Raw genomic sequence first — 15044 nt, forward strand, 5'->3', positions numbered from 1 at the left:
AAAGCTCATCATCAGGAAATACATTATTACTTCATCTATGCGTTTTGTTTTCTTATCTCTTGGTCTGATAATTATGTGCGTGTCTTTCTTAGTTTGAATAATGAAAGTAGTATTTTCCCTCCAATAAAAGCTTAACGGTTTAAATTCTGCTCAATAAAAATCTAAGAAACAAAAATCTGCTCAATAAAAAAGCAAAGACATCTTTTTTAACGATGAAATTTTTATAATTTTCTCTTTACTTAAGTTGATATTTTTTAAATGGCTTCTACTTTTTTTTTCTATATTTCAAACCCCTTAAATAGATCTGTCAAAGTAGATTTAAACTCGTTGGCTAACATGGTCCACACAACGTCGGTTCAGGTTGGACTGGATTTTTTTACAAATTTCAGTATCTATCAATTTTTGACCCGATCACCAAAAACCCGGCTCACTAGGATTGAACTTGTGGTGAGTCAGGTTGACTCACCAACCCACACGCAGATAAAAGATCACACAATTTCTTTTGTTATTTAGATTGGGTTGGGTTGTTCTTTTTAGCCAACATAAATATAAACCTAATATTTTTGTGATTTTTGTTGTATTTGGGGTTGAACATTATTTTGGATTGTATTTGGTTTATTTTGAAGTTTATTTAGATCTTAATCACAATTATAATTTAGTTGTTTTAGAACTGAAGAAAAAAATTGTATTTTTTTTTTTTATTTGAGCCAGTGAGCCAACCAGTTTAACCCATCAATCCGTGGTGAGCCGAGTCGGGTTCAAATTTTTTTGACTCGTTAATAAGTGAACAACCAGGTTGAGTTGAAGTTTATTTAGATTTTAATCACAATTATAATTTAGTTGTTCTAGGACTGAAGAAAAAAAATGTATTTTTTTAATTGAGCCAGTGAGTCAACCCGTTTAACCCACCAATCCGTGGTTGGCCGAGTCGGGTTCAAATTTTTTTGGCTCGTTAATAAGTTAACAACCGGGTTGGGTTGGCTCACTACTAAGTGGTCAACCCGTGGTGGGTCGGACCAGGCCGAGTCGGTGACAGTTTTGACAGCTTTACACTTAAAAAAATGTCACATGAAATTATAAAAAAAAGTTGTCAAAATTTAGTTGTAAAAATATCATTATCATTTTATAATACAATACTTTTATTGATCACGTTGATCACAAAAGCAACACTTTTATAAAATAATATAAATATATTTATATAAAACTGAGATATAATAATTTTTCTATATTGATACACTACAAAAAAAAATATTGCTCACTTATTTTCTTGTGTTCGAAAGGAGGAAATTTAAACTTTTTAAGAACTTTGTATTCTTTTTTTTTTTTTCTGTTGCGGCTATTCAGCCGTTGCATACAAACCTTGAAATCTTTGAATGCATGCAATGTAAATCTATACGATATTTTTGTCCTAATAATACAATCGCAACTAAGGGTAAATAAATTGAAACGAGTTGATCATTTGAAATCTAGATTCTATTCATTGTTATGATGCACCGATATTTCAACTTGGATCACGTATCCGTATTTGACACGTATCGTGTCTGATACTTTAGGATACTTTAATGATAGTTATCAATGAAGTATCTAATTTATAAAGTCGTAGTACATTACAAAAAATATTTGAATAATAATCAATTTTAGTGACAAAAAATAATTAATCACTATATAGTGACCAATTTAACAACTAAAATAGTTCCGAAAAATTATAATTCGTCTCTAAATTGATAATTAAAATAGTTTCAATTATGAATTGATTTTTAAATTGGTCACTAACATTAGCTACCAGATTTTGGTTACCAAAATAATTGGTCTCTAATTAGGAAATTTGGATCCACACATTAACAATCATATATTTATTATGTTTGTAAGAATTATTGTAAAATTTCCAATATCCATATATCACGTATCTATCATGTATCGTATCCTATTATTTTAAAAATAAACATAATGTATCATATATGTGTCGTATCTGATACACGTATCGTATCTGTGCATCATAGATTCATCGAAAGATACCACCTATAATCTAAATTTTATTTTACGTAAGACTAACTTATTCGTTGTAAATTTTTAATTTAATTTATTTAGTTTATTTATAAGCTATTTTTTCCAAAATTATTTATATTACAAATATTTAGTAAACCTTTTAATACTATATGTCAATTTTCAAATATTGAACACGTGATAACTGGAAATTAAAAAAAAAAAACTCTAAATTTACTTTATTGTATTTTCATTATTCCGTAAGTAAAAAAAATAACTTCATGACTATAAAACAAACAACATTTAAATAAGTGTATTGTTGTGATTAGTGTTGTAAATAAACACAATTGTAGATACATCTGAGTCAATTTACTTGAAACTATATAATAATAACAACAATATATATTATAACAACATGTAGAATAACTTTGTTTTATTTGGTTCTTGTTGTGACCGGCAAGAAAAACTGAAATTCTTAAAGCTTCAATCCTTTTCGATATTTTCTAACCATCTATTTTTATAAGTTCCGAGGTTGCGTCATTCGGAATAAAAAAAAATGGTAACAAGAAGTGTCTGCAAAATCGAATCAAGCAGAGAGATTTTCTTAGCTGGTTTTTTATCTTCTGTTTTTGCCGTCTTTAAATTTCTTTACACGTTGTGTTTTTTTATTTTATTTATTGGTTTCACTTATAGTAGATTAGAGAAAGGAAAATGATATTTTGATTACTAAATTTTGACAACTTTATAATATGATGTGTTATTTTTTAAGTGGTTTTGGAATATTGATAATGAAAAAATGAAAAAATGAAAAATTATTTAAAAGATGCCACCTAAAATTGTAAGAGAAAGTTATTAAAATTTAATAGTCAAAAAATCATTTTCTTTAAAGAAAGTTCCACATGGTTTTTCATCGGTTGTAAAAATGAAACTCTAATATAATTTGCAGCCTCACTAGTACACAATAATCAAATATTAAAGTGATAAACCCGAGATTAATCACCCTTACCTTTGCCTAATATATATATATGAGAAACTCAACTGAAGTAAATAAGCGACATATTTAGTTATTGAGCAATGGCAAATATCGTTGCGTTGGTGATTTTGTTTTGCCTACTGAATGTGACAACACTTCTCACGCACGCAGCTTCATGCGGATCCAACGGCGCTCATTCCCCCGAAATCAATCCCTCTGGAACGCCTGCCATTCTCACTCTCAACGACTTCGGTCGCGACGGAGACGGAGGGGGCGCCTCCGAGTGCGACGGCAAGTTCCACCCGTTGCCGCAGAGAGTGGTGGCGCTGTCCACCGGATGGTACAGCAACGGCGCACGGTGCGGGAGAATGATCAGAATCAAAGCTAGAAACGGAAGGAGTACGGTGGCGAAGGTGGTGGACGAGTGTGATTCCGTTAATGGATGCCCCAGAGCATGCAAGAACAACGTGGTGGATGCGTCGGAAACTGTGTGGAATGATTTGGGACTCAACACTGATGATGGTGAAGTAGCAGTTATTTGGACCATGGCATAAAAATACTCATATAATAGTAACCAATACTCAATAAGGTCACGTGCATTTCAAATAATACTAATAATAATAATAATTATTATTATTATTATTATTGTTATTATTATTGTTATGTAATAAATAGAGTTGATTAATTATTGCATAAGGATCCATTATTCCTTATGTACAGTTCCACAAAATCATTATTGTACTTTGGTCTTTGAATGAATAATTCACACGAAGTGTTCCCCTTCATTCTTATGCCAGTTAAACATTTCCTTTAAAAACGATACTAAAAATTGCATTCATCAAGTTAGCGTTGAAATAATGTTATTTAAAGATTAATATAGATTTAATCAATCAAAATTATACGAAATATAATGAATATAAATTAAAAATATTGTTTATTATCATGAACTTTTAAGAAAGCAACATAAAATATTGTAGAATTTTAAACCACCTAAAGAATTATAATCTAAAACAAGATTGTAAATCTCAAGATTTGTTACATTATTTTGGTACAATAGTTTTCCTTCAACGAAATATGTTAACTAAATTTGTATATAATTATAAATTAATTAATATTTAATTAAATATCAAAATAATAGATTAAATTAATAATGTTTTTTTTTTGTCGTAATTTTTTACATAACGTACAAATACTCTAATATATAACACGATTGAATAAAAATTTAGTGTAATACTTTAAGTAATTCTAATTTTTTCTTCAATTAAATTTACAATTTTACTATTTCTACATCGTGCAAAAACACAAGTTTCATATTATATGAATCATTCTCACAACATGTGAATGCATAATATTTAACTATAGTTATTTTAGTGAAAATATAAAATTAAATATCTAACCAAAATCTTAAATACGAATGTAAGTTTATATATATATATATATATATATATATATATATATATATATATATATATATATATATATATATATATATATTTCGGCGAATACGGTTTTCAACTTAGATAAATATGTTCTAGGTTTTATAAATTCAAAGGAACATAATTAGTTTTAGTGCTTAAATAAGTATTAATTATAAGAATGAGATCATTAATATAAATGAAAGGAAAAGAAGATAAATGAAACAACACAAGAAAAATTAAAGTGATGACAAATTACATTTTGACTCGTTTTTCATTTTATTAGTTATAACTAAAAGTATTATACAAAACTTAACAGTGCTTTGTTTTCACCTCAAATACAATCCTATGTTGTTCCACTTTCTTTGATGGTGACTAATCTTTAAGACGATGTGTTTAGTATATACTATATATAATCTATAACGTATTAATAACATGACATCTAAATATTTACATATTTGATTGTTATCCAATACTTAGTCTTATCGATTATTTTATCAATGAAATGATTTTTTTTTCATTAATGTCTTTGAAGAATTTTAGCTTAGTTAAATATATATGTCTTCTATAATCTCCTTTTTCAATTATTATTTACAAAACCGATCCATGTTTTTTGTTTTACATCCTTATATCCCAGTTATTATTTCTACGTATCCGTCGGATTTAGTGTAAAACAGAACAATAAATACTTGAATAGAGTAATAGGTAAATATTGACAGAGTTATAATAATTTAATTAAATCTTGGAAATTCACATAACAAAGATAAATTGGCCCCATGTTTTTTTTTAATTTTTTGAGATCATTAATTGGGTTGATTAAACTATAAAAGTATTTGATATTTTAAAAAATGTATGAATGGTTCAATGAGGGAGTTTCGATAAATTCTAAAGAGATTCGGGCATATATTAACATCACTAGGCATAAGCAAAACCTAATTAACGTTATAAGTTATGCTAACCAAGTTTAAAACAAAGCAAAAAATTTACATTTTACTGATGGCCGGTTTTAGGTAAATTTAAAGATAATTTTTAAAATAATTTATTGACCTTATTGAAAATTTGCTCGTATATTTTACAAAAATTTGCAATCGGTGTCCCTGATTTTTTTTTCTAAAAATCTAGTCACTTAACTTTAATTATTCATCTTTTTTTTACATTATTTTAATTTCTTAATTTTTAATTATATATTACGTGTGTGTTTTTAATTTAATTATTTACAAATTTTATCACTTTAGATATAACTGGTTAAAATTAGGAAAAATGCATTATGCTTGTGCTTTTGTTGACAGGTTCAGAAAGATAAAAAGGGTAATTAAGGACTTATCACCAACTGTAATTTAATAGTAATTCGATATATTTTAAAAATTGAAGAATAAACAAAGCTGCGGATATAACAATAATTATAAAATGTTATTCTTATTAAATCATTTGATAATAATGAATTCAAAACACCACTAAAATAAAGATAAAGAAATCAATGTTAACATACAAATACAACTTTTTAAATACTTATATTATCTTTATATAATTGATGTAAAAAGTAAATATTATATATATTATACGAAGAATTTATAAAATAACTAATTTTTACATTGACCATATTTATAAGAATATCTTGTTCAAACTATATTAATATTTTTGTAAGATATATATATATATATATATATAAAGTAGAGACTTTATTGTTTCATTAGAAAAATCTAAGATAATTTTCTTCTTTATTTTCTTTCATATTCCTAATTATTTTTTCTTCTCTTTAAGCCTTTCTCTCTCTAACTTTTATCCTTTATGATTTCTCTTAATTTATCACGACATTTCTATTTTAAAATCAAATCTCATTATGCGTAGCAGGCGAGTTTGGGATCATTATCAAGGATTCAGTTTTTAATTTAGAGTAAGTAACCTTTCATTATGAAAATCCCTCATCTTCCTTTATTTGATAGTTTAACTAACGATTAAGTTTTTATATGATCTAATTACTATGTTTAGATTCATTTTCTGGAGAATTTTCCGACCAAACAACTTGTAGGTAAGAGAATTATTTCAAACGATAATTAATTTGTTAGATGCTGAATTAATGATTTTTATACCAAGAAAAAATTGATGAAGGTTAATGTTTAAACTGATTTTTTGAACTTGAAAGTTTATTATGATTATTATTTTGCATTCATTTTTCTAAAATTTTATTTTTATAAGTTAATTAATTTAAAAAATCATTAGGCTTCACCTGCTAATTACTTTACTCGAATTCATTTAATTCCAAATAAGGTTATGTTAAGCATCAAAATTAGGGATGTCAACGGGGCGGGTAGGGTACAGGTAGTAGCTCTCCTGTACCTTACCCGTTGGATAAATATTTGTCCCGTACTCATACCCATATCCGTCGAGTATCGGTTATGCGGGTACCTGCCTATATTTTTCATATCCACGGGTATCTATGACTATTTACAAAATTATTTAAAAAACAGATATTTAATCATAAATTCAAATAAAATAAAATAAAATACATCAATGTCATAAATTTTAAATAAAGTTCATACAAGTCCAAATAATTATAAAAATAAATATAAAATGACTTTCAACACAATGAGAATTCTTTAATTAATGTTTTGATCAATAAGCCCACTTTCTCCTTGATTTCTGAAAAATAATCAAATAATAAACCTGAATTGTCATGTGTCAAGTATTCTTATTTTGATTTCATCATTTGACAACAAGCATATCATAAACGTCATTGTCTATATAGGGTTTGATGTATATGTCCAATTTCAAAGAAGGGAAAGAGAAGAATGCCAAAGAGTGTACTTGGAAGAAGATAACGTATCAATACTTAAGGCTAAGAATGAAGACAAGATAATATGTGCAGCTTAGAAAAAATTAGGTCTGATTTTTACTAATATATATATATATATATATATATATATATATATATATATATATATATATATATATATATATATATATATATATATATTATCCTAGTGTTGCTTGCTACTACTACTTAGAACAGTATTGTAATATAAGCTACATAATACAAAATGTCGTGTGACTTATTTAACGTAAGATCTTGTTAAACAATGCTGTTTAATTTAAAATAACTTCATTGAAAACAACCTTTTACATGACATTTTTCTTCGATAATAAAACAATGGAATCTAGCTGAAGGGATTAGTTTGATTTGAAATTGTAAAGTGCGATTCTAATTGATGTCTTATGTGTGGTTAATAGAAGGTTTTGGAAGAAGAAAGAAGAAAGAAAAAGGTTAGAAATTTGAGAGTGTATAAAGCGATAAAACCTAGATTACATTCCCTATTATATATATATAGGATCATACCACCTCTTTGGTTGCAACCACCTTAGAGAGATTCAAAATGAATAAAATTGGAGTGTTCATGCTTTTATTTGGCCTAACAATAACACATCTTCCATCTCTCGCAAATGCAAAGCGCAAATCCAAAGATCATCATCATCATCATCATCATTCCCCAGCGTACGAACCCTCTGGAACGCACGCCATTCTCACCCTCAACAACTTTGCTCGCGGCGGTGACGGAGGGGGCGCCTCCGAGTGCGACGGCAAGTTCCATCCGCTGCCGCAAAGAGTGGTGGCACTGTCTTCCGGATGGTACAGTCACGGCGTACGGTGCGGGAGAATGATCAAAATCAAAGCGAGAAACGGAAGGAGCACGGTGGCTAAGGTGGTTGACGAGTGTGACTCAAGGCATGGCTGCAAAAACAACGTTGTTGATGCTTCCGAAACTGTTTGGAAGGACTTGAGATTGAAGACCGATGATGGTGAAGTCCCAGTGACTTGGATCATGCTGTAAACTCATCAATCATCATCGCAATAAATTAAATAAATAAATGAATAGGAATAATTATTATTATTATTATGATAATAATAATAATAATAATAATAATAATAATAATGATAAATAATGATGATGATGATGAGAGGCATATGTTTACTATGTGTATTTGGATAACTGCTATGTTCATTTTCATATCAATCACAATATATGTATCGTATATATATACGTCTTCAACTGTAATTGAAGATGACATCATATTATATATATATATATATACATTAATCATATAGGGAAATTATCTTTTGACAAAAAACATTTTGACAAACTTAACAAACTTTCTAAAAATAGAATTAAAATAGATTAAATTTTTATTTTTTAATTAAAATAAAGTAATAAAATAATATTTTTTACCTAAATAGGAAACTTTGTTAAAAAAACATTGTCGACATATAATAGCTCATTTATATATGCACTTCACTTTGCTTTCTTCATCCTTCTATATACAATTTCTGGTTTCATTCAACAGTTTTCCTGCTTTATTTTCATGCATAGTATAGGAAGTAATTATACATCACCATTTTTAAGGGAAAAATATGCTGACAACTATAAGAGTTGTTCAAAGGAAAGAAAGTTTGGAAGGTACGAAGTTATGTTTGATTTGCTGTTACATATAAGAACAGTATCTCATGTAACAGAGAAGAACCTTATCAGAAATTGATTTTTGAACTTACTAATTTCAGAAGTTTGAATTGGCTTTTTAGCAGGAGTAAAAAGAATTTCTTTTTCATTCTTTATCCTACATTAGTTCATAGATAATATGTATACAATTGTATCGTAGGGTATCTCCTACCAAAAATAGATCTAACCATCTATATATAACATAAAATATATTTGCAAAAAAAAATATGAATGTCGAACACATTCCCATAAATTAACCTTTCCATTAGATTCAGAAAGAGAAAATTATTCTTTTCATAATAGGTTGTTTATGATCATTCCAAGACATAGTTATCTCATTTGTAATAAGTTTGTCTAAAAACCTTAACACCAAAATAATATAACATAGATGATGACAATAAAGAGTTAGAGTGAAAGATATTAATATTATAGCATATAAGACCCTTATACTTTTGTAATATTTTGGTCTACAAAGATAATAAGATGTATCTCATTTGTGTTTTGTTATATGCGGAATTTCAGTGCTATTTTAGGAATTGTATGTTGAAAAAGAAATTTAATATAAGTTCTTATCTCCTCTATTTTTTTAGTTATGTACATGAGTCGAGAAATTTCTAATGTCTCATTCTTTTATTCATATATTAATTATTCCTTATAAAAAGAATGGTCTTCCAATAATTATGTTTTGTATTAAAATTTTGTCATGGAAGGTTTCGAAAATTTATATAAAGATTATTATATGGTGTGCTTAGGTTTCTTTCTATAATATATATATATATATATATATATTTTTTTTTCCTGTCTTTGGCCGATAAAAAAACTATAAGAGGTGTTCTTCTTAAGTAGTTAGCAAAATATTTAAAACAAATCTATAAGAAAAATGTCGCAATTGTAGTCTTAAAAGTATATCACCCTTCAAACTTTAATACATATATCACTATGTTTCTATTAATAACCCCCTTTTCAAGTATTTCAAACTTTTTAAGAAAATTAATTAAAAATAATAAGTTTGTCTAGTGCTGTTCTAAAATTATCTTCATTATATTTAAATATAAAATTGATGAATGAGGTTTTGATATTAATGAATACTTATATTCTTAAATTAGTTTTAGAAAGAAAATGTTCGATGTTATAAAAATTTCTAAAAGTTATCTTGAAAATAGGTGCAGAGTAGTGTTTAATTAAACGACATTTATAAATTGATTTTTTTAAATGATTGCTTCATTGATATGAAAAAGTGTTTGGACAAATCTTAAACATGTATAGATTATTAGTATACGCATAGGTAAAACCTAATTACGTTATTATTTATGCTAGCCGCCACATTAAGCAAAACAATTAAAGGCCACTCAGCCGGTTTTACCTATCCTTATATACAGAAATTTAAAGTAACATTTCTTTTAATAAATTAAGATAATCAACTAAAAATACTGTATGGAGTTTGAGAAATATATAGATAAACTTATTTAAATATGACATTTATGCCATTTAATAAAAGTACATGACAATTATATATTAAATATTAAGTTAAGTTAGACTTAACTTAAATATAGATTGTTATTTAAGTGAAGCTTAGGTCTTGTTTGGAAAATTATAAGTCTCATTGTTGTTTCATTTAATTTTGTATTCACATTTAATATATTTTTTTGTGGTTATCTCGTCTAATTAATGTAATATGCAATATATATATATATATATATATATATATATATATATATATATATATATATATATATATATTAATGATAAGTCATATATAAACAAGTTATATCAATATATGTAAAATTATATGTGATGTTTTGTTTATATAGAATATAAAGTTGATGTAATGTTATTTTTTTAAATATATTTCTGTTCACTTTTTACATATAATTAAAGGTATTAATGATGTAATATTTAGTATAAGTTAATGAAATTTGATCTCTTTCCATAACACACATAATTTCGATGTCAAATAATGCAATAAAATATAGCATCATCAAGGTCAAAAGTTTTAGCACACCTAATAAAGTTTTACACGGCTTAAAAGTTGATTATATTTTATTTACTCTATTCTGTCTTGACCCAACAATATGTTTTTTAAGGATAAATATATGACAAAAAGTTACAAGTTTATAAAACAATATTTCAAAGTGTTGATTAATTAAATATAGATAAAGATTGATATAATATATATAAATAATTTATTAATTACTTTGTTATTCGTACCATTCATTACAAAATTTAACATACTAATTATGATAATATGAAATTACACTTTTGCTGGAGGGATTTATATGTATATGCCTTATATATATGCTAAAACTTGTACCTGATTTATGAAAAGCCTCCCAGAATATAAAATTATTAATAATATAATATTTGACGAGTTAGTTATATTTAATTTCTTTATATTTACATATTTTTTTTATCAACAATATTAATTAATATATTATTAGTTGAATTCACAATATCTTGCATCATTCCTTCCAAAATTGCGTATTCAGCATCTTTCAATTTAATTACTTTTTTTTTTCTAAAACTATATCATTAAATTGAAAAGCTCCTCTCACAATAAATTTAAATTATATGTATACATATTATTTGATCCTTGTATCTTTCATTTTATACGGTGAAGAATTTAAAAATCTGATCTCTATGAAATGATTTGACACAAGAATAAGCATAGTGAGAGTGTGAAATTCGTCATCATGAATTCATCATATACATGTTTAACATAATTAAGGTGATGAAAGAAAGTGATTATTGCATAGTTGCAGGAACAGTCTGAATATGTGTGTTTCACACTAAACACTATCTTAATGAAAACTAGAGAGAATTTGGAAGATGGAATGCTGAATTCTGGAGCTTCAAATGATTTTGGTTTGGACTTGAAAAAGAGAAGCATGGTGGATGACGGTGAAGATGATGGGTACGTAAGCCTACCCAAGCCTGTGGCTATCTTGTTTTCAATATAAGAGGATATATAATCCAAAAAGGTTGACCAATTCACCTCTATCTTCATTCAGTCAAAAAGTTAGAAGAAAAGTGCACCCAAAAGATCTGGCTGAACTACACAGTATTTTTTTTTAAGGAAAAATTATGTTTGATACTATTTAACGACTATTTCATCTTTTATATAAAGATAAAATAATCTTAACAAAAATTAATTTTTAATTTTTTTTAAAAAAATAATTATAAAAAATAGTGTCACATGATAATAAAAGAAGGAATGATATTTAAAATATCAGTATCCTTTATTAAATATTATGATATTTTGGAAGTGATTTGATTAACATTGTTGTCCACATAAAACAAAGCATTGGTTAAATTGGTCGGTAGTGCCAAACAGCCAACACAAACTCGGGATCGGATCAACAACGACAATTAGTTTGGTTGGCACTACAGGTCCTAAAGTTTTTGACATAGATATGTGTTTGCGCGTGCCTTTAATTTCTGACATTCAATGGATCACTAAATTCTTCTCATCCTAAGTTAAAACGTTTCACTTACACAACATTTCCACCAGTCTTGTATTTAATATTCATTTCATGTGTAAGGAAAACACCTAACATACAATTAATGAGTTATTCTAACGCACAAAACAAAGTGAGGCATGCGCTTAATTTGAATCATAAAAAATAGGTATAATTAGTTGTATAGTACCCAGTTTGGGGTTAGGGTGTCAAGTACTCGGTTTAAAAAAAGTTTCAATTGTAGTCCAACTTTTAAAAAAGTGTTTCAATTAGGTCCCTTTCAGACAAAGTTGACTAACACCATTAGTCAACGTGTCACGTGTCAGTCTGTGGTTTTTTTTTGTTTTTTTTTATTTTTTTTAATTTTTAAATTTTTTTTTTAAAATTTTTTGAAAAAAAATAAATAAAAATGCCACATGTCAAGTCCATGTGTGTGACACGTGGCATTGTCAGTACCACGTGGCATTAGTGTCACTATTAGATGTCATTGTGTTGATTTCGATTTAGTCCTATGTCTTTTTGTTTCAATTTAGTACCTAAGTATATGTATCTGATTCAATTTTGTCCAAATTTTTTTTAATAATTAAAATATTTTTGTAATCCATTTTTTATAAGATTAAAAATAATTAAGAATAAATATTTTATTAAATTAAGTACTAATATTTATATTGTTTCTCTCAATTTCAGACCAAATTTATTATTTATATAAATTTTATACTAATATTTTTTATTAAAAACAAATTTTTAACATATTACTTTATTAATTACTTTTTTATTAAGCACTCATGTTTTGTTTTTTTTTTTTAAATAGAACAATATTGTCTCTTACTAATTTTAAACCAAAATTTCTATTATTGGTTTGAATGTTATACTAATTTTTTTTATTATTAAAAATGACTTAATAAAATGACTTTTACCACTAAATTTTAATATAAATATCAAATACTTAATTTTTGTTAAACTTTTATACTTAATTACTTTTAATTTTATAAAGAAATGGATTTTAATTATTAAAAAAATTGGGACAAAATTGACTCAGATACACATACTTAGGTAATAAATTAAAACAAAAAAAACATATATGGGGACTAAATAGAAATCAACACAATGACATCTGATAGTGATACCGACACGTGGCACTGACAATGCCACGTGTCACACACATGGACTTGACACGTGTCATTTTTATTTTATTTTTCAAAAAATTTAAAAAAAAATTAAAAGATTAAAAAAATTTAAAAAATTTAAAAATCAAAAAAACTACAGACTGTCACGCGACACGTTGATTAATGGCGTTAGTCAACTCTGTCTGAAAAGGACATAATTGAAGCATTTTTTAAACTGAGTACCTATTTGACACCCTAGCCCCAAACTGGATACTGTACGACTAATTATACCTAAAGAATATCACCAATCGAGCATCGAATCAAGGAAGGAAGTATATTATGCAAAGCTCTAACATTCACGTTAGTAAGATATTTTAGAATATGAGTAAAAATATTATGAAATGAGTAATGACACGTATTTATATCATATGAGTTATTATAAATAGATCTTTTTATATCGTAAACAATATCATATATATATATATATATATATCATAAATATTATTTTTTCACTTATTTTAACAATGTTAATATATGATATGTTGTATCTCATACTTGGCAAAATAATAACAATATTGTAAATGCATGCCGGGTAGATACAATAATATATTTGTTTTTTCATTTTCACAGTCAATTTAGAGTGAATTTTGTTTTTTTATGTAATTTAATTTATTTATTTTTAAAATGGGGTTAAATATGTTTTTAGTCCTTAAATTTTGAAATTTGTCTTTATCCTAAACTTTGATATAGGTTAGTTCCCAAATTTGAAAAATAAATAGTTATTATCTTTTAACCCAACTTCACTAAACATTTCTTATGTATTAAACCATGTTTTAGAATGACCTTTGAGTTGTTAGAATCGTTTGACACATTATATCTTAAATGTCGATATGAAACATTGTTTAATACATAAAAAAATAAAAAAACTATTAAATTAAAATGATTGTATTTATTTATTTATAAAGTTCAAAAGCGATGTATCAAAGACTATAACATTTTTATTTAGATGGTAATAATATCTTACACATGTTATACTAATGTATTCAAATTGATAACAGAATATTATGTTCATCAGGTAATTTAGTTTAAAATTAGTAATGAAAACACGTACGCATGTGTTCGTATTTTTTAATTTTAATAAAAATTTAAATTAAGATCAATAAAAAAATATAATTATTTTTTAAAATAATTGTTAAATATAAAATTAGAAAAATAAAATATATGAAAAAAAGAAGTTTTTAAAATAATTATTAAAGACATAAGAGATTTTTAGAATAATAAACTATTTATAAAATAATTAATCTTTAAAATAATAATTAAGGATAAAATTGAAAAAACGAAATATGGACACAAAATATATTATCTCTTTATATATTAATTAAATAATAATAATTAAAGATAAAACTAAAAAAAATAGATGTAAACACAAAAAAGAGAATATCTATTTATATATTATTATAAATTATAGATTAAAAGTAAATAAATTTAAACAAAACAAAAATCAATTAATTTTAACGAGTTAAAAATCCCCATAAAGTAAATTCAAACAGTCCTTGTACTATTTTTCAGTTTGACAACATATATGCGCAGAACAGAGAAGGAAATGTGCTATGTTTTGGAAA

At 26.0% G+C, this 15044-nt stretch overlaps 2 protein-coding genes across 2 annotated transcripts; both read left to right on the plus strand.

The window, feature by feature from the left end:
• Positions 1-3057: 3057 nt before the first annotated feature.
• LOC114191382 (ripening-related protein grip22-like) lies at positions 3058-3510 on the plus strand. Its single transcript, XM_028080551.1, has one exon. The coding sequence runs from the start codon at positions 3058-3060 to the stop codon at positions 3508-3510; it is 453 nt and encodes a 150-aa protein (XP_027936352.1).
• A 4232-nt stretch (positions 3511-7742) lies between these two features.
• LOC114191383 (ripening-related protein grip22-like) lies at positions 7743-8198 on the plus strand. Its single transcript, XM_028080552.1, has one exon. The coding sequence runs from the start codon at positions 7743-7745 to the stop codon at positions 8196-8198; it is 456 nt and encodes a 151-aa protein (XP_027936353.1).
• Positions 8199-15044: the final 6846 nt, after the last annotated feature.

This window comes from Vigna unguiculata, chromosome 7 (genome assembly GCF_004118075.2).
Source record: "Vigna unguiculata cultivar IT97K-499-35 chromosome 7, ASM411807v1, whole genome shotgun sequence".
In the NCBI taxonomy this organism is placed as follows: domain Eukaryota; kingdom Viridiplantae; phylum Streptophyta; class Magnoliopsida; order Fabales; family Fabaceae; genus Vigna; species Vigna unguiculata.